This window comes from Labeo rohita, chromosome 8, assembly GCF_022985175.1.
Source record: "Labeo rohita strain BAU-BD-2019 chromosome 8, IGBB_LRoh.1.0, whole genome shotgun sequence".
Lineage (NCBI taxonomy): Eukaryota > Metazoa > Chordata > Actinopteri > Cypriniformes > Cyprinidae > Labeo > Labeo rohita.
The window spans coordinates 29,491,688-29,518,068 of NC_066876.1; the positions used below are offsets into that span (position 1 = coordinate 29,491,688).

General features: G+C 30.8%; 1 protein-coding gene across 3 annotated transcripts in view; it reads right to left on the minus strand.

The window, feature by feature from the left end:
- The window catches only part of tbc1d22b (TBC1 domain family, member 22B), a 98,183-nt gene that overhangs the window by 67,909 nt on the left and 3,893 nt on the right, over nucleotides 1–26,381 (minus strand). Inside the window, exon 4 of one of the 3 annotated variants that reach the window (XM_051116491.1) lies at nucleotides 1,172–4,634. The exons of 1 other annotated variant lie outside the window; for it this stretch is intronic. In XM_051116491.1, the coding sequence (XP_050972448.1) occupies nucleotides 1,172–1,227 (56 nt within the window). In that variant the 5' untranslated portion in view covers nucleotides 1,228–4,634. Of the gene's footprint in view, nucleotides 1–1,171; nucleotides 9,018–26,381 lie in introns of those variants that run through there. One more of the 3 variants, XM_051116492.1, reaches the window with a different exon arrangement.

Sequence of the window (26,381 nt, forward strand, 5' to 3'; positions counted from 1 at the left end):
AGTCAAAGGCAAGTGAACAATATCAAACCTAAAGGCAATCAGATAATATCAGATAATACTGAGATAACAAAATGATCTGAAACGTCAACTATAATGATGAAATCTTCCGTTAATGCAACTCAGGCCATCTTACAAAGAAAGAATATGTTTATACGTTTTAAAGACTAAAATTAAACTAGTGGACAAAAACACATAAAACACTTTATTTTAACATGGTTGGAAATCAATATTCCCCCATAAAAAGTAATAAAACGGCCCTGAAAATCAACTCATGTGCCAATATTACCTCATACAGAAAAAAGTGAATTTCTCTGACTGCCATACACCCACAAAAGCATCTTCCACATTGAGTGCATGAGAGTTCCTCTTTTGCAACATTATGCAAGGCCATTATAAAATCTGATCTACAGGAAACTGTCCAGTCATCACAAGCTTGCGTTCGCACAGTCAGATGAACTGATTCTATCTGTGACCATGAAAATCCACACAACCCGCAGTGAAGCACACTCAGCAAACTCTGTCCAGGCTAAACAAAAGGCCCAGCAAGGACAAACGGACCCAACCGACATGCCTGCTTTAAGAGGTTCAATTATGATTTAGTTAAACATCGTTTAGAAAACAACCAGAACAATGCATATGCAGGCAGTTGTTGGTACTTCCTTTACAAAAAAAAAAAAAATACCATGGCAAGCACTGATTAGTACACAGACAGCATTGCACAGGCTAGTTAGTAGTACAGTTATTATTAATACTGTAACATAACAAATTATGAGGTTGTGCAGTGTAAGAAGCTTTCTGTTTTTGATTATTAATAGCAGTTAAAACCCCAAGTTACCACAGTTTTATCGAAATAAAATAAGTTATTTCATTCATAAGTATGTTTACCATGAACTTCCGCTACCATATGGCCACAAGTGGAGACCACAACAGCGGTTCCATAATATGTACAAATAATCTTAATTTTGATCGTTACAACGTGGGCAAAATACAACACACGCCCAGGATAACCAGCACGCTGTCAAAACAGACAGCTCACTATGTTTTGACACACACCCATGGTGTCTAGTAAACAAAGCAGCTGGTCAGAGTCGATACATTAATATTAAACAACCTCTGAGTACAAAAACACACTTAAAACTACTTCAAAGAGGAAATAAATGATTAAACTCACCTCCCAGGAACCTTTGGGTTTCTCCTCCAGAAATGAATCCTGTTGTCGGTGGCCATGGCGAGAGGACGCCCAATTTCATTCTCAAACAACCAGGAAAGCGAACCCCACGCCGTCAACCGACAAGTGCAGATATCCAACAGCGAAAACGATATTATTAGTTGTACTGCCGCATGTGTCTTACTTTGTTTTGATTAGTTACTGTGGGTATTTTGCCAGCACAGAATATGCCTACAGCGGTTCTGGATGGACGTCGCCATCTTGGAGGTGCGTGACGTCGCGCTGTGATTGGTTGAAATGACGAACAGGTGCATGGGAGCGGACCAATGGGGTTTGAGTTTTATTAGACGAAGACGTGTATGTTCTTTACAACACTTACATTCTTTGTAACCACGTTTACTATAATGTACAGTATACGGCGGAACAGAGGACAGCAGGGCAACACAGAAGATACATAAATAGAATTATTATTGCATGAGTGGTGCATTAAAAAAAAAAGAAGTGTTTCGAATCTGCACTCCAAAAAGTTTCACAAAATCCTGCTACTAACTTTCCAGAGTTTCGCATAACCCCTATTTCTTATTATTCCAAATTATTATTCTCATTAGATTGCTGCAATAAAGATATGATAAATCGTTGTTTGGTAACATAGTTCATAAATCAAAAGCAGTACAACAAATAACGCCATGATGAATAAATAAATCACAAATTATGTCATTATTTATTTTTCCACATTAAATAATTGCTATTCATTATTTTTAACCATTACAGTATGCGTCATAATGCATTGATCAAAATGTCATTGCGCAGTTCCTCACTGTGAACACTAGATGGAAGTAGTCACCCATAAATCTATAGCGCTCTGCCTAGATCTGAGTGAAATACTTGCTAGTAACAGTTTTCTCTACTGTACCTAAGCCTGTCAGTTTTGCAGTAATCATATTTTACTGAAATTATTATCAGCCGAATTATTATTAGGTTTTTGCAGACTTTTGCGACGACTGATTGCACACTGTAGCATACATAACTTTCGACATTAAACGATAATTATTTGCTGTTTAAATTACTTTATTACTTTATTATGTTTTATTATATTATATTAAACCTGATGTTATTAAAGCTTTATCCCTCTGTTAAATCACGAAAATGGCACGAATTCCTGTGCACTTATAAGAAAGGCCATAGTTGAAGCAGTAACTTTTTTTTTAATGGACATTCTTCAAAATTGGTGCAAACTGCTGTCCCACAACCAAAAAAAAAAAAAACATTTAAAAAGCACTGGAGTATTCAAATCTTAGATGTTTACCAAGATCATGTTATTATCTATTGAAACCCACAATAATATTTAAAATATAAGCAAGCTTAATATATATATATATATATATATAATCATCATTTAGTGGGAACTTGCAGTTGGGAGGTGGCTGGCCAGAACCCTAACCCTCAAATTTCAACTTATGAAAATTATATTGAAATCACTTTTGCATTTTATCCCATTGCTGTTGTGTTTAAAAATATCTTTTTGATTTTTAAAAAAGTGAATCTTAAAAAAACTATTCTATATTTTATTTTGTTTAAAAAAAAAAAAAAAAAAAAAAGTGTTCCGTACTTTCATGTCATGACCAAAACATTTGGTGGAGATTCGGTAGTGACGTTTTTGTTTTTTTGGGTGTTATCTCAAAATCGTCACTATCAAAACAGTCACTACCAAAACATTTGGTGAAGATTCGGTAGTGACATCTTTGAGGTTTTTTTTGGGTGTTATCCCATAAAACAGTCACGGCCGAAACGTTTGGTGAAGTTTTGGTAGTGACATCTTTGTTTTTTTCCGGTGTTATCCCATAAAATTGTCACTACCAAAACAGTCTTGACCAAAACATTTGGTGAAGTTTTGGTAGTGACATCTTTGGGGTTTTTTTGGGTGTTGTCCCATAAAATTCTCACTACCAAAACAGTCACGACCAGAACATTTGTTGAATTTTCAGTAGTGACATCTTTGGGGGGTTTTTGTGTTTTCCCATAAAATTGTCACTACCAAAACAGTCACGACCAAAACATTTGGTAAAGTTTTGGTAGTGACATCTTTGTTTTTTTCAGGTGTTATGCCATAAAACAGTTACTACCGAAACATTTGGTGAATTTTCGGTAGTGACACCATTGTTGTTGTTTTTTCGGGGATGTGGGGGGAGTGTTATCCCATAAAACAGTCACAGCCGAAACATTTGGTGATGTTTTGGTAGTGACATCTTTGGGGTTTTTTTTGGGTGTTATCCCATAAAACTGCCACTACCGAAACAGTCACAGCCGAAACATAAATTGTCTCTACCAAAACATTTGGTGAAATTGCGGTAGTGACATCTTTTTGTTTTTGGTGAATTTTTGGTAGATGACAGCATTTTGTTGTTTTTGGGGGGATGGAGGGGTGTGACTACCATGACAGTCGAGACTGAATCATTTGGTGAAGTTTCGGTAGTGACATCTTTGTATTTTTTTGTGTGTTCCCATAAAATTGTCACTATCAACAGTCATTGTTTCTGTAGTGAAAATAGGAAACACATACACTTTGTTTGGGGGGGGGGGGTATGCAAATTTTTTGTATTTTAGTATGTCATATTATTCTGTAATGTAATGTGGTCGCTACCAAAACATTACTGTTACTACTAAAAATGTGCAGTCACTACCGAAACATGGGATGTTTTGACAAAAATAAAGTATATTTAATTATCAACTGAGATGTTATGTTATTTGGTTCAGTGTATATTCAGACTAATGAATCCTTAAGTCTGAAATCAGTATGATCAACTTCTTGCTATTTACTAAGAAAAACTGGATTTAAAATACAACAAAATTGTAATTGTTATTATTTTACCTCTGATTTACCTTTAATAAAATAGAAAAATATATATTTACAAGGAAGATGTAAGCCAAGGTCAGTATGACCCTTCTTTTTTAATTATATATTAATGTGTTTCGGTAGTGACAAATTTAGGAAGAGGACAAATATTCCAAAATGTTCTGAAAATACAATATGAGAATTAACTGCACAAATGTGTACCTTGGATATTAAACAATTTGCATACATACAAGACATTATTTCCAACTCTGACTTTGAACCAATTCTGTAGGACGGCCCATATATTAATCATAATCTATTTTCTTATAATTACGTATTGTATGTGTAGTATTGTAAAGTATACTGTTATGACTTTATGACACATTAATAGATTGAGAACTGCATGCAGTATTAAGTGTTCCTATTACTACAATGATTAATAAAAAAGGTTAAACATAACAACAGCTGCACATGCATGAACCAAAAAGTAAATATGCTTAAGGCAAAGCAATTACACAAACATCCTTAGTGGAAAGTTGGAAATGATACTTCCTGTGAACTATAGATGGTAAATAAAGCGCTGCACGTGATTCCTAGAACCTGTGGCCTCAAATAGCTTTCACTATTGTTATCCTACAAGGGAAAGAAAAGAGAAGAACTTCCTCAGCATTCATACAATAACATTACTCTCAACACAGCGGGTTTATCAGGGTTCATTTACAAAAAGCTGATAGGGAAGTATTACGTTTGTGTTTGTAATGGATGTGGGAATGAGCGCTAAACGGTGTGAAGGAGTTCACTCCCCGCCTGTGTTTGTGTTCGAGACCCTCCCGCTTGAAGAATCGCCCCCTCATTAAAGCGCTTCCTTTGAGTTCATTGAGAGCAGAGGACACACACGCCATGCATGAAACAAACAGACGAAAGGTCACGTTGCCCGCGTCCTTCAGGAAGCTGTGGCATCTGTGGAATGCTGCTTTATTTTCCTCCTAATTCCCCCGTGTTTGGGCTTTTTGTCGAGTGAGTGCAAATGCGTGTGTGTGCTGTTGGGTCTTCAGCGCCACACACTCCCAGAGACGGGTTATCGAGTGCACGCACCGGTCGGTTCTGTCTCATTGGTCAGCAGACTGAGACAGGAAGACTTGAAAGACAATATCCTGCTTCAGCAGCATGTATGTCACTCTTCTCCGAAGGGAAATTATAAGGAAAAAGTCCACATAAGCACTTCAAAGCCCGTCCGAGGAGAAGGCTCAGAGGCTGCTCTTTCATAAACTTAATTGAGGTATAAAGAAATAAAAGATGCAAATGAGACGATTGTTGACGTAGTGAGATTATTGAGCTATAAAATGACTGTGGGCACCACATTGACCTACAAAGATTAAACATATTTATATATTTTTTACATGTTCATGCTTTGTCAAAAATGAGTTATGACTGAAATCATGTACATGATGGGTTTGACTCAGCTCTGCTCTTTAGAGAAAAATTAGAGAATTAGAGAATTAGAGAAAAGCTGAGTGAAAACTGATGTCAAATCAAAAAATATTTTCCTCAGTTTCAGTATTAGTACAGCCAATGTGTTTTGCAAATGCACATTTTTGAGAAATTAGAGTTCATCCTTTCTTTTTCTTTTTTGCAAATATTAAGTATTCTGACATATCTGAGAGAGACAGTGTTACTTTAGTATTATTTATACACACTTTTACAGTATTTATTATTATTTTGAATTTGTACTTTTTATATTTTCAGTTTTCATTGCTTTTGTCATTTTAATTAATTAATTTATTTAAATACAGCTTTACATAATTTTCAACTTACAACTTATTTCAGTTGCCAAGGCAATATTTTTAATTTACAATTTCCAAGTTTTTAGGTTTTCCATTTAATATTTGTTTAAATTGTTTTATTTTTAGCTTTTTTTCCAATTAATTTTAATATAGTTTGTTTCAGTTAACATCTACATTTTAATTCTAATTTAAGTTTTAGTAAAATAATTATGCACTTTTGTCATTTTAATGTTTTAGTTTTTTAAAAAATATTTCTATATAGTTTAAATTAATTTTTATTTCAGTTTCAGTTTGTTGTTTAGTGCTTAAATTTAACTTATTTATTTCAATTAGTTGCCAAGTGTATTTAAATTTTATTTCAGCTTTATTTTAACAGAGAGAAGAGAGGGGCGGGGCGAGCAGAGCTCATTAACATTTAAAGCAACCTCGACCAGAACAGGGTGATTTTTGCAGAGCTGATTTTTACAAGGTACAAAGGGTGTTGTTTTACACTACCATTGAGAATTTTTAACCAAAGTATATGCTAGACTTTTCATTAAGACCCTAAAGAATCATATCAACTTGTGGAAAATGGGCATCCGATGACCCCTTTAAGTACTTCAGCGTGAACTTAAGTTAGTTGCCAAGGCAATAATTCTAATTTCAATTTACATTTTTTTTTTTTTTTTTTGTTTTTTAATATTTGTATTTAAATTTTATTTTAGCTTTATTTTAATTTAATTTTAATTTTAATAGTTTGTTTTAATAACATTTTCATTTTAGTTTAAGTTTTAGCAAAATAATTGTTTTTGTCATTTTTATAAGTTCTAGTATAAAAAAAGTAAAAAATTATATAGCTTTAATTAGTTTTTATTTCAGTTTTAGTTCGTCATTTTAGTACTTCAAATGGCAATATTTTAAATATTTCATTTGTGTGTTTAGTTTTTTTTTTGTTTGTTTTTTTGTTTTTTTACTTTATTTCAGCTTCATTTCAATTACTAAAAATTATTTTTAATAATTTTAGATTTTATTTAGCAATAGCCACATGTGACATTACTAAGTATTTAATTTTTAATTTTTAATTTTTACAGTATTGCATTATTTTTTTATTTCAGTTTTAGTTTTAGTTGTTTTAGTACTTCAGACTAACTTATTTCAGTTAGTTGGCAAGGCAATATTTCTAATTTTCATTAAAAAAATTGTTTTTAACTAATATTTAATTTTATTTAGGCTTTATTTAAATTACTGAAAATTATTTGTAAAAATTTTAGAGTATTTTTTTTAACTACAGCCACATGTGAGAACGTAAACGTGAATGCACCTGAATAAATGCATCTGACACCTGCATAAATGTTAATGTAACAACTCTTAAGGAGATTTAATTTATGATATTTCTTCTACGGGCATTTACATTCCACATAATAAATGCAAGCTAATACATTATTGCATTTCAGTGTGTTCTTTCATCCAGTCCTTGGAACTGATTCAGAACTGAGGTACATATATATGAAATCCAATTATTGCACGTCTGCAGTCAATATAAAACCTTCACTGTGCTCATTTGTTCAGCTGAATGAAATGATCTCAACTAAAGCAGATTCTTTTCTCCTCAATGAGTACCATCTTGTTTCGCCCCAAGGCCTGCCTGACACACTGCTATCGCCTTCCAGAAGGAGTGTGAACACAATAGCTCCATGCCAAGGACATGTAGTCTCCGTCTGCGCCACCCACAGACTGAGGAGAGAATTAGTCATTGACTCCATTCGCCTCTAAGGGTGTGTGTGTGTGTGTGTATGTACTTGTTTTTGCTACATTGTGGGGACCAAATGTCCCCACAAGGATAGTAAAACCTGAAATTTTTGACATTGTGGGGACCGGCCTTACTATTATTAAAAATAGTAAATGATGTTTATCTGAAAGTGTAACGATGCAAAGATGTTTTCTGTGAGGGCTAGGTTTAGGGTTAGGGTTGGGTTAGGGCATAGACAATATCGTTTGGTCAGTATAAAATCTATAGAAGTCTATGGAAAGTCCACACAATTCACAAAAACAAACATGTGTGTGTGTGTGTGTGTGTGTGTGTGTGTGTGTCGCAGCTTAAGACTGAACCCCGCTCACAAGTTATACAAGAGGCCTGGTTGAGACTGGCACCGCCGGCGGATGCAAGCGGTAGGTCAGAGTGGAAGTGCAGGAAGTGGGTCATGGAAGAGAGGAAGTAGGTCACAACGGCAGAGCACTGACTGGAAGAGCAGAGGAACTGAGGAAAAACCGAAGCACCCTCCACCTCCTCTTCTGAGATGTGCTATATTTAAAGCAATCATATGAGTGAATGAATCAAAAAAAAAACTGGGGTCATTACTTCCCATCGGAAGGAGGAACACAAATGAGAACAATTTAATGTGTTAGTTGTTTCAGCTCACAGTGATGAGATTAAACACAGAACAAAGTGAGGTGTCCTACTTTTCAGATTTTTTGAGAGGAAAAACCATACAACTTACCAACCCCAAACTTCTGAATGGTAGTGCACATTATATACATTTTATATATACATAAATTACTTTTTTTTTAACTTAATATTTTTGATTTAATAATGATATTTTTAATTTAATCTAATTTAATCTAATTAAAAAAAGCAAGCAAAGGGTAGATCACAAATATTTTATATTTGCCAACACTTACTTTTGCCAAAACTTTTTTTAATTAAAAAAAGAATGATTAATAAAATAAATAAATTAAGTAAAATATAAATCACAAATATTTTAGGTTACTAAAATTGTCTTAAACTTTGCTCAGTTAAACATTTTAGTATGTCAACAGCTATCTTACTTAAGGAATCTTAAAAGAACTATCATTTTACATACATAAACTACTGTTCAGTAGTCAGCAAGATTTGCCAACAAATAAGAGACTTCTTTCAAAAGAAAAAAAAAATACTCACCCTAACTTTTGAATGTTAGTGCACATTATATACATTTTATATTTAAGCTATTTGTTTATTTAATAAATAAATAAATGTTTTTACTTATTTATTTATTTGTTTGTTTGTTTGTCTGTTTGTAATATATTTTATATAGTATTTATTTATTAGTAGTGTAAGTACATTTGTTTATTTTATAAAGTTAATTTATTTATATTTTTACTACATATTTCTATATAATTAAAATTTAGATTTGCCAACACAGGAATAAATTACATTTTAAAATATATTAAGACAGTTACTTTAAATTTTAATACCATTTTACAATAATGCCGTTTTTACTGGATTTTTGATCAAATAAATGCAGCTTTGGTAAAAAGAAAAATAAATAAATAAATAAATTACTGACTGACCCCAAACTTTAAATGGTAATGCAAATTATATACATTTTATAATTAAATAAATAAATACAGTTTTATTTTTTTTATTCATTTATTTATTCATTTAGTAGTAGTGTAAGTACATTTGTTTATTTTATAAAATTATTTTTAATTGTACTACTAATTGCTATATAATTAATATTTAGATTTGCCAACACAGGAATAAATTATATTTTAAAATATACTAAAATAGAAAACAGTTACTTTAAATTGTAATAATTTTATAATTTTGCCGTTTTACTGTATTTTTGATCAAATAATTGCAGCTTTGGTGAAAATAAGACACTTCTTTAAAAAAAAAAAAAATAACTGATGCCAAACATGGTTGTGCAAATTATATACATTTTATAATTAAACATTTTTTATTTATTTAATAAATAAATAAATAAATAAAATACATGTATTTCATTTTTATTTTTTTAATTAATTAATTAATTAATTAAGTAACTTATTTATTTATTAGTAGTGTAAGTACATTTGTTTTTGTTTTGTTTGTTTATTTTTTTGTTGTTTTGTTTTATTAAATTATTTTAAAATTGTACTGCTTACTTCTATATAATATTTACATCTGCCGACACAGGAATAAATACTATATTACAGTATATTAAAATAGAAAACAGCTACTTTAAATTTTAATAACATTTTACAATATTGTAGTTTTTACTGTATTTTCTGTAAAAATAAGAGATTTCTTTAAAAAAAAAAAAAAAAACGTACTGACTTGACTGAAAAAAACAGCTTACTGTATGGAGTGCCAAATTACTCAAAATTAAATAATTAAATAAATGTTGAAATATATAAATAAATCATTAAATGCATAATTTAATTATTGAAAGCATAAATAAATGTATAAATATTTTTTTATTTAAATGTTTATTTATATAAATATATTTTTATTTAATTAGTTATTATTTATTTAATTATTTAAATATTTATTTATGCATTTATTTATTCACGCATTTATTTCTGCATTTATTTATTGCCTCCACATTTCATTTTGAGGTTTGCGGTTGTCGGCACGTCACTCAACAATAACGGGCGTCATCTTTCCAGCTCAATTTCTTTGGTCTTTCTAGTTCAGGCGACTTTTTCATGTTTTTCGCATCATGAGCTATAGCTGATCGAGGATTGTACAGTAAAAGATTTGTCGTTGACTCTTGCGGATACAGTGACATGGCATCTGACGCACGAAAGCCGTTAGCACATGCCACAATGCTCAGTGGCACAACCGCTGACACTTCCGGTTTCAATAATTAAATTATCCATTTAACAATTTATTTATATATTTCAACATTTATTTAATTGTTTAATTTTGAGTAATTTGACCCTCCATATACTGACCCCAAACTTTTGAATTATATACATTTTATAAATAAACATCCTTTAAAACAAACAAACAAACAAATATGGTTTAATTATTTTTAAAATGCATTTATTTGTTTATTAGTAGTGTAATGAATTTATTTTATTAAATTCATTGATTTTTAATTGTACTACTTATTTCTATATAATTAATATTTAGATTTGCCAACACAGGAATAAAATCTATTTTAAAATATACTAAAATAGAAAACAGGTATAACATTTTGTAATATTGCAGTTCTGATCAAATAAATGCAGTTTCTGTGAATATAACAGACTTCTGAAAAAAAAAAAAAAACTTACAGACCCCAAACATATAAATGTTGCAAATTATAAACATTTTATATTTAAACATTCATTTTTATTTATTTTTAAATATTTATTTATTTATTAGTGTAAGTAAATGTGTTTATTTTATTTAAAATATATATATATATATATATATATATATATGTGTGTGTGTGTGTGTATGTATACATACATATATATATATATATATATATATATATATATATGTATGTATATATATATATATATTTAATTGTACTACTTCATTCTATATAATTAATATTTAGTAGATAAACAAAAGTAATAAATGAATTATTATTATTATTATTATTATTATTATTGACATACAATTTTGGAATATAAAATGCATTTATTTCTCTTTAATTTTAATTTAATTATTTTAAATAATGCGTCTTTGTGTATGCACACACATACATGTACATCTGTGTGTGTGTGTTGCGTGTGCACTGCCCTCTGGCCAGTCCAGTGTAAAAATCCCATTGTATTGCTACAAAGCTAGGTCAAAAGAGTTGAGTTACCTCACTCTGTACAGTCAACATGTTCTAAAGGTGTTGACAAAAATCATTCCCGGCAGGGTGATTTATGTTGTGGTTTATGGTGTAACCCTCATCAGAAGTAAGTTTGGATGAGCACATTGTGCAAGTGTGTAAATCTTTCAGGCAGCATGTGGAAACACACCCACCCATCACACAAAGAGAACACGACGATCTGATGCTTATTAGCGTGTTCGGTTTAGTCACGACTCCTGCATCGTTTGCTCAAAGACCCATGCGGGCTAAAGTCCACAGCAGTGTTGCCAAATATCCCGCTGTTTACTTTCATAAAGGATGTCGTTTGATCATGCCATTTATTGCAGCTGCATGATCACAACTGCCCTTATTCATCACAGTTCACGCGCTTATCATGGTGGGTCTTAAATAATATCATAATGGTTTAAGGGTGACTGTGATTCAGTGCCACACACGCTCCTCGTGGGGTTGAAGATGTTCTAGTGTTGCAACACAATACGATAGGAAGGACAAATTGTGCCCTAGTGCCCTTTGCCTCATAGTGCCAGTAAGGGATGTGTGGCCTCATTATGGCTTCTTTAAAGCAGCTCTGTTGCAACAGTGGCAGAGCTCATAACATCTCATCACGTGATGCTCGGACCTGAGTGTTTACATAAGTACTTTGTTATCCATGAACCCACATGGCCTACATGGACAGTGACTCAGAATACTATTTGGATACTACTAGTCTTTTTGAATGTCACTGACTGCATTTTATACATTCAAATGATTGTGTGCATGTGTGTATTACATCTGATTCTATGATTTTTCGAAGTTGTAAGGATGGAGTACAGTTTACAAGAACATGCTATTTCAGATTTAATTTGATGTGTTACTTGCTGTTTCTTTGTAATTATTTGTTAATTATTTACCAATTTCTGAGTGAAATGGTTTTAAAGTCGATCCTACATCTTTTTTTTTAATACACCAGAATATGTTTTTGTTGTAGCTTTGTTTAAAACAAGTTTTTTTTTTTTTTTCATTGGCAGAGCAAAAACATAACTTACAATACTGTAATACTGCTTTAATATGTACATATACCTTATACAATAGTGATAAGGTCCAAATTGAGTTATGAACAACAATGGGTACAATAATCTATTATATGCTAAATGGATTTTGCTCAGCTCTGATCAGATTTTGAGAAAAACGAATGAAAACTGATGCCATTTATTTATTTTTAATTTGAGTATTTTGGCATATCTGAAAGAGACAGTACTATTTTAGTATTATTTAGTATTAAAACTTTTACAGTTTTTAGTATTTTTCGATTAGTTTATATATTAGTGGAGTCAATCGATTAAAAAAAAAACTAATCGCACATTTTTTATAATTAATCGTGATTAACTATACAATTTCTAATTATACTTTTATATTGTAATAATTTCACATTCAATTTTCAAATGAATGTAGAAACAACATAAAGGAACTATATTTTTGATATTTGTTTTATGACTGAAGGCAGATATGACTGATACTAACTGATGTATCTACAAATTTTTTCCTAATTTCACCATTGACTATAGTCATTTAACATTACAGTATAATTAAGAGCTTTTAATTTAACATTTATTAAACTTTTAAGTGAACTTAAAACAATTTTCACATAAAAAACATTAAAATAACTGTCATAACTTTGTGCCCTTCAGCAAGAAAATATAGCCAAATTTAATAAAATCATCAAACTCTAAACTCTAAATTAAATAAAAGATAAACCTTAAAACTACAGAAGTTTTTGATTTCCTCTTTTTTTAATTTTGTTCTTTGATTAACAAACTTCACAGCAGCTGGTTATTAGGATATTTTGGCTGCTGTTACTTTAAAAGCTGCAGCTGCTGAATTTGACACGGATCTGACACTGCTTTAAATGTGACTTAAATATTTAACACTTACATGCACAGTTTTAAGGCAACTTTTGTCGCCTTTTTTGTAACTTCATGACTTGACTGACAACATAACTACGACTTAAGCTGCGTTCACACTAGCAGCGACTTCTGAAAGGGGCTTAACTACACACTCAAGCCCCGTTCACACTACAAGCGACAGGCAGCGACAAAGCGACACAATCCCATTCATTTCAATGGAAAGCTGGCGATTTCCGGCGACAAGAGCGACATCGAGCTACAGCGACTGTCGCGCTCGTTTGACTATATATATATATATATATATATATATATAGCTTTAAATTTTCATTATAGTTTTAGTTACATTTTTAAGTACTGTAGCTAATTTCAGTTAGTTGCCAAGGCAATATTTCTCATTTCCATTTAAGGTTTTAGATTTTTCATCTAATATTTGTATTTAATTTTACTTCAGCTTTATTTCAATTACAGAAATGTATTTATTTATTTATTTATTTTAATTTTCGTTTACATTTTATAACGTATAGTAAAATAATAATGCACTTTTGTCATTTTCATAGGTTTTACTTTTTAAAAAATATTTCTATATATAGCTTTAATTAATTTTTATTTCAGTTTTAGTTTTAGTCCTTCAAATTGAACTTAGTTATTACAGATAGTTGCCTAAATAATATTTCTAATTTCCATCTAAGTTTTTATATTTTTCACCTAATATTTGTATTTTCATTTTATTTCAGCTTTATTTTAATTGCTGAAAATAATTTTAATACTTTGTTTAGTTAACACTTACATTTTAATTTTGGTTTAAGTTTTAGTAAAATAATAAATGCACTTTTGGCATTTTTATAAGCTTTAGTTTTTTAAAAAAATATATATATATATTTTAATTAATTTTCATTGCAGTTTTAGTTTTAGCCATTTCAGTGCTTCAAATAGAATATTTCTCATTTTTTATTAGTTTTTTATTATTTGTATTTTATACATCATTATTCATTCATAAAGTGTTTTTAGCTAATATTTATGTTTTATTTCAGCTTTATTTCAATTACTGAAATGTATTTGTAATTATTTAACATTTAATTTAACAGTAGCCACATGTGAGATTACTCCAGTATTTTTTTTATCAGGATACGTGCAAAAAGTCTTAGTTTGCTCTACATTTAATCTAAAAAAAAAAAAATGAAATATCAACAGTTTATTTATTTTCAATTATGTTTTTAGGCAAAAAAAGCAGTAACATTAAATGCAAAAATTACAAATATATGATCTTTTTCCCAAAGAAAATACAGTTTCTAAGTGAAACTTGTGTCAAGTTTAATTCAGTGTGCTACTTGCATTTCTTTGTAAATATTCATTAATTTTTCAAGCAATTTCTGAGTAAAAACCGTTTCAAAGTTCAAGGTATCCACATGCTACGCCGTTGTAATCTGAACATCATGTGAACTCACTCAACTTCACTATGTTCACACATCAGTACACAAGATGTTTAAGACATAAACAAGAGCCACGTTTCCTAGAAACATTAGTGTTATCATGTACCCAAAACCTTGAAGAACTGCTGATGCATCACAAAGCTGCTATTAATCCCTTATTTTGTGAAAATGTAAAGCGCGGCATGTGGTGTGAGCCTTGTGCATTAAAGCACTTAGTGTGTAATTTGTATAATAAAGCCACCTATGATGTGGGAGGGAGACATGAGACGGAGCCAAAAAGAGGAAGAAGGTGCAAGTGTTCACTTGTCCATATCTGACTGATCACAAACTGAGGAATGAGGAAGTAATGCAATGCTTTACGGGAAACCTGCTGGGAGGGGCTGATGGGAAGGCATGGTATGTAGGAGGTCTTACAACAGATGTGCAAAAGGAAACTGTTTGTGTTTGTAAACTTTGCTTGTGTTATTCTTTCTGTTGCATTATGAACTCTGTTGTGAAACCACTAGGACATTTCTGACGTGTTTGAAATTCTAAAACGTTTTGCAATATTTACACCATTGTTGGATGACAGGTCTAATTTCCAAGTATCACATATAATTAAAAATTATAATAATAATGATAATAATTAACATTGGTCTTATCAGCACTAAATAACTTATTAAATACATCAATAAATTATTTATTTCATCAAATTACTGTTTAATTGTAGTACGTATTTAATATTTACAAATATTAGTATAAATAGAATACAAATTTAATAACTTATTATTATTATTATTATTAAGATTAATAATGATAATAAACAACATGGGTGTTATCAGTTCTAAAAACAATAAATAAATAAATAACTTTTTAACTGTAGTATCTATTTAATATTTACAAATATTTGTATAAACAGAAAACTAATTTAATAACTAAATTATTATTATTATTATTGCATATTCACATCTGAGGTCAAAGAATAGTAATGAAAAAACAATACTGATGTTATCAGAGCTAAAAACCTCAATAAATAATTTATGTCATTAAATTACTAATTGTATTATGTATTTAATATTTACAAATATGAGTATTAATAGAATACAAATTTAATAAATGAATTATTATTACATATTCACTTCTGATGTCAAGGAATAATAATGATCATAAATAACACGGGTGTTATCAGTGCTAAATAAATAAATTACTTCTCAAGTGTGGCATGTATTTAATATTTACAAAAATTAATACAAATACAAAACAAATTTAATAAATAAATTATTATTATTGTTATTATTATTATTATTCACTTCTGAGGTCCATAAATAACAATGATGATAAATAACATTGGTGTTATCAATGCTAAAAACCTCAATAAATAATTTATTTATTTAATTAAATTACTTTTTAATTGTAGTATGTATAAATAGAATGCAATTTTAAAAATGAATTATTACATACATATTCACTTCTGAGGTCAATAAATAAATAAATAAATAAAAACTTTTAATTGAGGTATGTATTTAATATTTACAAATATTAGTATAAATAGAAAACAAATTTAATAACTAAATTATTATTACTATTATTGTTGCATATTCACTTCTGAGGTCAAAGAATAATAATGATAATAATAATAATAAACAACACTGGTGTTATCAGTGCTAAAAACTTCAATAAATAATTTAAAAAAATATTTTGTATAAATAGAATAGAAATTGAATAAAAGAATTATTATTATTATTATTATTATTATGGCATATTCACTTCTGAGGCCAAAGAAGAGGCCTTGGTGCACACTGTATTTGTGCTGAAATATTTAATTTAATGAAATGAATCATTTCAAAATTTATTTAAAGTTACTAATTTAATATAATTTACAATTATAATGTAATATTATTTAATACGGTTTAATGATTCATTTAAATAAAGTTAATTTCCTAATTAAAGTTTATAATTTAATATAATTAAAATACAATTATATAATTAAATATAATTTAAAATATTTAAATATTTACACGTCATTGGCTTTATATATTTTTTAAATGTTGTTTGAAAGATTTTAGTTAAGATCTTGTTATTAAAACTGACATGATGTAATTTCTTTTTTTAAAAAAAGGGGAAAATGCAATGTTTACTTTGTTAAATAAAATTAAATAAAATAATGAAATAAATAACAAAAGTTGCACTTTATGACTTGTAGTAGTGCCAAAATGTTAATAAATAAAAATACTGAATGGGAGAAAAATGGACTTAAAATTAGAATATTTTGAAAGTTGGAAAATCATTTTCATCTGGCAGGCAAAAATGGTAAGTTTGATCTCCTATGAGGTATTGTGCACATCTGTAGCATAAACATTGCGAGATGAGTTATGCACTGTAGTTTAATACTTAGGAAAAGGATTTATGCAAATCTCTTATCCCGAGTACGAGAAATAATTGTCGAGATAGACGAGAACTTCAGTAATACTCCCAAATGTCAAATTCCCATTCATTCCAATGCATATCTCCAGTTTGCACAGATTCCACCCACCACAAGTCATTCTCCACCATGGGAACTGACTCCAGTGGAGTTCTCAAGTCACTCAAACTCCAGTGAGTAATTTCTGTTGGGGAGGAGGACACACACAGAACCGTCCTCATAACTGCACAAGCTCGTCCCGGCCCTCATATTTGTCCAAACTTGACTGCCGCCACACAGGTATTTACCAAAGGATGAATCACAAGGGGTTTGTCAACAGCCGCGTGTTTGCAGTTGCAGGTCGGGATATCGATTCCTGCGCCCTCCCAGCGTAGATGGACAGGAATGCTGCCGAGGTTTGTTCTCGGGCCCGTGACCTTTAGCTCAAACGGCTGATCCGCGATCAGCGCGCTGCACTTCATTGCTGAGAGTCGAGTGAGTCACAGAGAAAGGAATGCTGGGTAGTCAAAGGAACCCCCTCGCAAAAGCTTGGGAGAAACTACTTTAACAGGTAGAAACAGATTCTGATGAGAAAACGAGTCTGGGTCGTTCTCAGAGGCACATTCCAATCTGAGCAGCTCCAAAGTGTCCTGGAAACACAGGAAGAGCAGCCTGGAAGCAAACACTGATCGCGCTCCCACAGTTCTTTAAAAACCAAACACACACACACGCACTTCTTTAGAAGCTCACTGTGAATGCTAATGTGATGAATGACATTTATCGCCATAATTAAAAATACAACAGCCTTTTAAAATAGACTATAATTAAATTTCAGTGTAATATAGAATAAGAAAAACATTTAAACAGGTGCCTCAACAATGCCAAGGTGTTGCTTTCCAGATCGTAGGATGTGCTAATTGTTTTTATCTTGCAATTTGAATTTAAAATGTTTACATTTCTAACAGTAGGACTTCTATGGCAAACGGCTTCTGTTTCTTTCCCGTGCTCCTCCCCAAACGTCTGTTTTGGGAGTGTGTTAAGATTAATAAACGGATACAAAATTCCAAGAAAAGGGTGGATTTCTTTCTGGCACCAATGGATGCGCATGCACAGCTATCTACTGTATTTGCGACAGTTGTTTATTTATCATAGTAAATTAGTGTCATTTAACTTAAAAGGGGCTTAAAAGTCCCAAAAATACACAAAACTACCTACAGTTGCTTTAAGTAAATGAAAACATAAAGAAACAATTATAAAACAAAAACTAATATAACAGGAAAAATGAAACTGAACTTAAAGGGTACATTATTTTTTATAACTGTAACTAAAATTATGTTTTTAGTTTTTGATAGTCTGCATTTTAACAAGACAAAAGACGTTCTGGGTGGTTTCTAGTAGTGTTACCAATGTTAAGTTAAAGAAAAATAAATAAACAAAGAAATACCCAATATAAAATAAAAATTAATTAAATTGGAAAACTGAAACTGAACTAAAATACATTTTTGTAGCTATAACTAAAATAAAATCTTTTAGTTATTTAAGGTCAGCATTTTAAAAGACAAAAATATACTTTTTAAAATGACTTGAAAATCCAACTTTATTTATTTATTTATTTATTTATTTATTTATTTATTTATTTATTTATTTATTTATTTATTTATTTATTTATGTGCCGCTGTTTTTGTTCATTTAAGATTTATACATTTTAGTGGCGTTATTCATTCAAACAAACAAACAAACTGTTATAAAAATGAATATATCAGGAAATAACGTTACAGAAACATAAATAAATAAATAAATAAATTCCACTATAAAATAAAAACTAATATAACAGGAAAATTGAAAATGAACTAAAATACATCTTCATAGCTATAACTAAAATAACATTTTACTTTTTTAAAGTCAGCATTTTGGAAGACAATGAATTGAAAATGCACATTTATTTATTTATTTATTTAATTGTTTGTTTGTTTATGTGTTGCTGTTTTTATTTATTTAATACATTTTAATGGTGTTATTGTTAAATATCACCGATAATAAGTTAATTAATTCATTAATTATTAATTAGTTAAATAAACAGTTATAAAACCTAATGTATCAGGATGTAAAGTAAAAAAAAATAAAAATAAATTAATTAATAAATAAACACTACAAAATAAAAACTGATATACACTATTAGGAAAACTGAAATTGATTATAGCTATTTTCATAGCTATAACTACAATAAAATAATGTATTCGTTTTTTAGTCAGCATTTCAGAAGACAAAAAGATGACGAAATGCAAATTAATTAATTAATTAAGCAAACACGGATTGCGCTCCCGCAGTTGTTTACACACACTGTGAATGCTAATGTGATGAATGACATTTATCACCACTATTAAAAATAAAACAGCCTTTTAAAATAGACTATAATTCAATTTCAGCATAATATAGAATAAATAAGTTTCTAGCAGTTATTGTAATGGTTTTTATCTTGAAATTTGAATTTGAATACCTACAGCTGCTTTAAGTAAATGAAAACATAAATAAACAATTACAAAACAAAAACTAATATAACAGGAAAAATGAAACTGAACTTAAAAAAATACCTTATTTTTTATAACTATTTTTTAATTTTTTATAGTCTGCATTTTAAGAAGACATGCAGTTGCTGGGATGTTCTGGGTGGTTTCTAGTAGTGTTATTGTTAAGTTAAAGAAAAATAAATGAATACAATTTTAATAAAAAAAAATTATATCACTGCTAAATAAATAAAATATGTGCATACATAAATTAAAGAAACTGTTATAAAAACTAATATATCAGGATACAAAGTTAAAGAAACAAAAAATAAAATTAAAATAAATAAATACAAATAAACTCACTATAAAATTTTAACTAATATAATAGAAAAACTGTTTTTTATTTATTTGTGTTTGTTTTTATTTGTTTAAGGTTTTTTAATACATTTTAGTGGTGTTATTGTTAAATGATATCACTGGTAAATAAATAAATAAAGTTATAAAAACTAATATATCAGGATATAAAGTTAAAGAAAAATAAATAAATAAATAAATAAATAAAACCCTCTATGAAATAAAACTAACATAATAGGAAAACTGAAACTGAACTAAAATACATTTTCATAGCTATAAATAAAATAAAATGTTTTATTCTTTTTTTTTTAGCATTTTAGAAGACAAAAAATACTCTTTAAAATGACCTTTATTTATTTACTTATTTATCTGTTTCTGTTTATTTATTTATTTGAATTTTAGTGGTGTTATTGGTAAATGATATCACTAGTAATACATAAATATATAAATTAATTAATTAAACAAACAGTTATAAAAATTAATATATCAGGATAATCCCTAAATGAATAAATGAATTAATAAAAACACTAATAAATCCCACTATAAAATAAAAACTAATATATCAGGATAATAAATAAATAAATGAATAAATAAATAAATAAATAAATAAATCCCACTATAGAATAAAAACTAATATAACAGGAAAACTGAAATTTAACTAAAATCATTTTCATAGCTATAACTAAAATAAAATAGTGTATTAGTTTTATTCCAAGTCAGCATTTCAGAAAACAAAAATACACTTTTTAAAATGACCTGAAAATGCAACTTTATTTATTTATTTATTCAGCATTTTAGAAGACATGATACTTTTTAAAATTACGAAAATGCAAAATAATTAATTAATGTGTTGCTGTTTTTTATTTAGTTAGTTTTTATACATTTGTAGTAGTGTTATTGTTACATGATATCACTGGTTAATTAATTAATTAAGTAATATAAACACAATTATAAAAACCAATAGAACAGGTAAACAAATAAACTCATTTTCTTAAATATACCTAAAAGTGATAAACTTAGCAAGACAAAAATGAGGAAATATATATATTTTTAATAAAAGTTTTAATAAAAATGTTTGCTTGTTTTTACTTCTGTTTTTTTTTTTTTTATTCAAAACTATAATAAACCCAGTTGCTATGTGGTTTCTTACCGTCCCAAATCAAAAGAGATGAGTCAAAAGAGAATATCTCTCAAGCCAAACAAGAGCTGCTCATGCAAACCTTAACAGCACAAAAGTTTAATATATGTGCTATGCAGGTGTTGCTTTGCAGTTTCTAGTCTTGGTAGTTTCTAAGTGGTTGCTTACTGCCTAAAATAACGAATCCCAAGTCTCTATGATATTTCAGAGTCTAGATATGACTCCTGTCCCTCTATAAATGCAAGTTTATGCATTTTTATTAATACTTCAGGGTTAATGGTTTTGTTTAAATCCATTTTGTAACAGCAAAAGTACTTTTACTTAACAAAAGCCACTAATGATACAGAGAATGTCATGTTGCTTTAGGACTGCAGCTTTTGTGCAGACAATTATGCGTTATTATTGTTCAGTTGAATATGGGATTATGGATCCAGCTGGGCACGTGAGCAAACAGCCTATCACACATATGCACGTGAAGCAAACAGGGTTTAATCAGACGTAGGGCACAATGACCTTGTCGAATCATTGTGCCCATGTGGCAGAAACTCTGACTCAATGGGACTAATTATCCAGGTGTACGGCATGTGAGCCAAACACAGACACACCTGCAGGTGCGGGAGAGAGATCTGAAACAGTCTGGGCCGTTTCTAAACGCAACGGTGTGGTCTTATTAATATTCTCACTCTCAATTTCCTCTCGCCCGAGTGTTTCAGTGTTGTTCAGACTGTGTGTATGTGTGTGTGGGAAGATTACTCAACAGATCCGGTTCTTTGAGAGCGAGGAGAGTGTGTTTTGAGCCAGCTGGGTTTCTCTTTCCATTTCCCAGCAGCATGAAAGCGCGCGATGAGAAAGAGAGGGAGTGAACAGAATAGCAACTAGAACTCTTAACCCCAGCGAAGGAAAGTTCAGGGTCAGCTGAGATAATGTGCTTGATTATGACGATAATGCATGTTTTCAAATGCTCAGCTCAAACGATGGAAAATGCTGACCGATATTTTGTTGCAAGAAATTCTTTAAAAAATTTATTTACACACATTTTGTATTTCCCACAGGCTTTAAATAACACTGTTGTTTTTCTTCCTGATCTGACCTGTATATGACAGCAGCTTAATTTATTCAGGTCAATTCGGTTTCTTTAAACGCTTGACTAATAAAACCAGTTTGCTTATATATTTTAGGTTACCTGACACATTTTCAGACTTCTGTAAATTTTAATTTTAATTTCTACGCTGTAAAAAAACAATCTGTTGATTCAACTTAAAATAATTTGTTACCCGGCTGCCTTAAAATTTTAAGTTCAGTCAACTCAAAAAAGTTTAATCAACTTGAAATGTTAAGTTTTACTAAGTGACAACTTAGATATTTGAGTTCATTCAACTTAAAATTTTAAGGCAGCTAGGTAACAAGCCCAGCTTTTAAGTTTAACAAAACAAATTGTTCAGTCAACTCAAATATCTAAGTTTTCACTTAGTACAACCTAACATTTTAACTTGACTAAACTTATTTGAGTTGACTGAACTTAAAATTTTAAGTCTGCAGGATAACTAATTATTTTGACTAAACAAATAGTTTTTTACAGTGTATGTTCAAGTTTAAAGTGTCTAAATTTATAAGCAAGAGAAACCTGAATTTTGAACTGCTGGTGGCGCTATAGAGTTCTTTCTAGAGACCCTAAAACTGGACAGATTGCTATTCAGAATGACATATAAAGCCCGATGTATACTTCATTATTGTACAACTGAACACGTAGCCCAGGGGTGCTCAAACTCGGTCCTGAAGGGTCGGGGTCCCGCAGAGTTAAGCTCCAACCCTACACACCTGAACCAGCTAATCAATCTCTTACTAGACATTCTAGAAACTTCCTGGGGTGTATTGAGGCTAGACGGATCTAAGTACACCGACCCTCCAGGACTGAGTTTGGCCACCCCTGACATAGCCTTTCGGAATATGGTCCATTTTAGGTGTACATAAATGCAGGCAGTTGACACACAAGCTCTAGAGAGCTTCATCTTTGTCCTGCATCTACTCTATTTTTCTCCAGAAGTCATGACTGATTAAAACATCTTACTCTTTAAAACTAAAGTTGCTGCTATCTCCACTCTTTCACATAAGCTGTCTATTGTTGTTGTTGCAGTCTCTGTTATTTTGTTGTTGTTCCGCCTTTTCAGTTTCGATTTCTGCTGTGAAACAAGACCCCAAAAGACAAGCCTGCAACCTTTAAACCCAAAGTATACTTCACTTTTTACACACACCCATGTGTCAGTGTACAGTGCATGTCATGAATTTCCTCAGTAGATTACGTGTTGACACACAAGCTCTAGAGAGCTTCATCTTTGTCCTGCATCTACTCTATTTTTCTCCAGAAGTTATGACTGATTAAAACATCTTTGTACTCTTTAAAACTAAAGTTGCTGCTATCTCCACTCTTTCACATAAGCTGTCTATTGTTGTTGTTGCAGTGTCTGCTATTTTGTTGTTGTTGTTCCGTCTTTTCAGTTTCAATTTCTGCTGTGAAACAAGAGCCCAGAATGCAAGCCTGCAACCTTTAAACCCAAAGTATACTTCACTTTTTACACATACCCAAGTGTCAGCGTACAGTGCATGTCTCGATTTCATCAGTAGAATAGTACGCGTGTACTGTACGTGCACCACACGATTTTTGTAATGCACATGAGCATTGAATTTATTTTGCAGTAATCAGTTGTTTCACAAGGTGGCAACACTGTCTTGGGCCGTTGTTTCACAGTAGAAACAAAGTATTCTTTGTTTTTGTATGCCTACGCTAGCATATGCATAAAGTCGAACATGTAGCCTCAAGCCCAAAGTATACTTCGTTTTTGTACATATTAGGGATATATAGCGTATATATTTTATTTCACGGTTCGATGCTATCATTTTGATCAATTCGGTATTTTATATGCTGCTGTTCCGAAGTTCACCTGTGGGCGACAAAAATTTCCCAGAAAGCTTCCCAAATTGCTGCGAAACAAAATGCGACAACAGAATAACACGATGGATTATCAAACGGATGAAACTCCATCAACCCGCTCAAAACAACAGTAGAAGTAAAATCTGGCATTATTTTGCATGCATAACAGATGATAAAGGTGAACAAGCTCACCTTACTGCACCTGTATGCAAGCATTGCTATAAATCATGTGCAAATCATACGCTTTTTCTTTGGCTGAGTCTGAAATCTGAAAACAATCAGAGAGAGATAATAACATGATTTGGAATACTTTGACTGTTAGAATAACACTTCACAGTAAAGCAACCTTTGTTAAAATTCATTCAAAATTCAACAGTATTATAGCACTCTTACAGGTCAATAATTAGTTTTAAATGATAAATGAACTAATATGTTTAGTATGTTAACAGTATTTACTATATTGTTTTTAATTCACTTATCTTTTGAGGCTGGTTATTTGTCACCTATGAAATTGATTTAGTATCGATACAGAGGTATCACATTCTGGTATCGTACCAAAGCCAAAATTATGGTATCGAGCCATCCATAGTGCGTATATGCTAGCGTATGCATACAGTCAAACGCATAGCCTTTCAAAGTTTACACCATCAGATGTTGTGCGCGGACAGTCGACACATGCACTCCACAAAGCTTCATCCATGCCTAGTGTCTGCTCTATTTTTCCCCATAGGTTATGACCAATTACAAAACTCTTTTAAGCCAAAGCTGAGCTGTCTCATACCCTCTGTCTTACAAGTGCTTGTCAATGTGAGTGTCTACTTGTTGCAGTCTCTGCTATTTTGTTGTTGCTCCGTCTCTTTTGTTTCAATTTCTACTGTGAAACAACAGCTTGGGACAGTGTTGCCACCCTGTCAAACAACTGATTTTTCCAAAATAACTTTAACGCGCATGTGCGACCTGTGCGTACAGTACACACGTACTATTCTGATGACGAAGTTCACGTCACAAGCGCTGTATACTGTCCCTTACGTACCCGTAAAATGTGAAGTATACTTTGCGCTTTAGGAGGTATCATGATAAATCAATTTGTGAAACGATTATGCGATTTTCCAAATGCATCGTAATTATCTCTTGAATCGATTCTGAACTTTTTAACAGCAGATGGCACTGCGTGCTTTAGAAACAGCCATACTCTGATTGCTTCCAGTTCCTTACATACACACCACTTGAACTTAAAATAATCATTCATAAAGCTCGAAAAGGTTAAAGCGAATTACAAGAGTCGTTGTTTCATCTCTTTAGTTTCAATTTCTACTGTGAAACAACGGCAAATTGTTTTCAAAACAATTTCACTGCGCATGTGTGGCCTACATGTACAAAGTATGCATGCTTACAAAAATTGGGTGGTGCGCATACAGTATGCATACTATTCGGATGACGAATACACACACTGTACCTGACCCTTACGTACGTGTAAAAACTGAAATAGACTTTGGGCTCCAAATTTCTGCGTTTTCCTACAAATGGTTCTATGGACTGCCATAGACTGCCATAATAATAAGAATAAAAAGAGTAAGAAGAAACATAATGAATGCTAGACTCACTAAAAATAAAGTAAAATAAAATAAATCAAATAAATGTCCATCACATATGCGGATATCTAAACGTTTTTTAAATTCTTTTCATTAACATTTACATATAAAATCGCATATTACCAATAAAACAGCTAAAACAGTCTGATAGTAGTCTGGAACAACATGTTATCAGCAATAAAAACAGCTAGCTAGTTTAACTAATTACCTTTAAAAAGTCCATAGATATCACCATTATTTAATAAGACTATTAACACGTTCTTCGACAACCGGAAGCGATTAGACCTGTTTCCCAGGTTTGGTCAGGTGACGTTCAACATATACCCTATTTTTGCCATTCCATTTGCCCTGACAACAAAAGAAAAAAAAATACTAAGAGATTAAGTATGTTGGTCAAAGTTGATTTGCACTCAGATTCTATTAGTCAGAGATCTCTGCGAGGAAGAAAAAAAAACATTCTTTCAAGACCAAGTCAGCTGAGCTGATATCCATGTTCATTTCACCTCTATACACTTACTCATGTCATTTGTGTCTATTTTTACTTCTCCTTAGAAATCTCAGAATAAACATCTGAAACAAAGTTCATACATATACATCTGAGCAATAAAAGAGCATCTTCTGAACAATAAAATATTCCTCTGGGTGTATTGTGAAAACGATAAAAATATAAATGTCATTATAAATCCTGTCCTGTTTAAAAATAGGACAGTTGTTGCATATAAATTCTATAAATAATACACCACAGGTCAAACATGAAACACTGACGGTGGCACAATATGTTTATTTGAGGATTTGTCAAGAGAGGAGATTTTCGGCTCGGATTTGCAAATATTCAGATAATGTACAGAG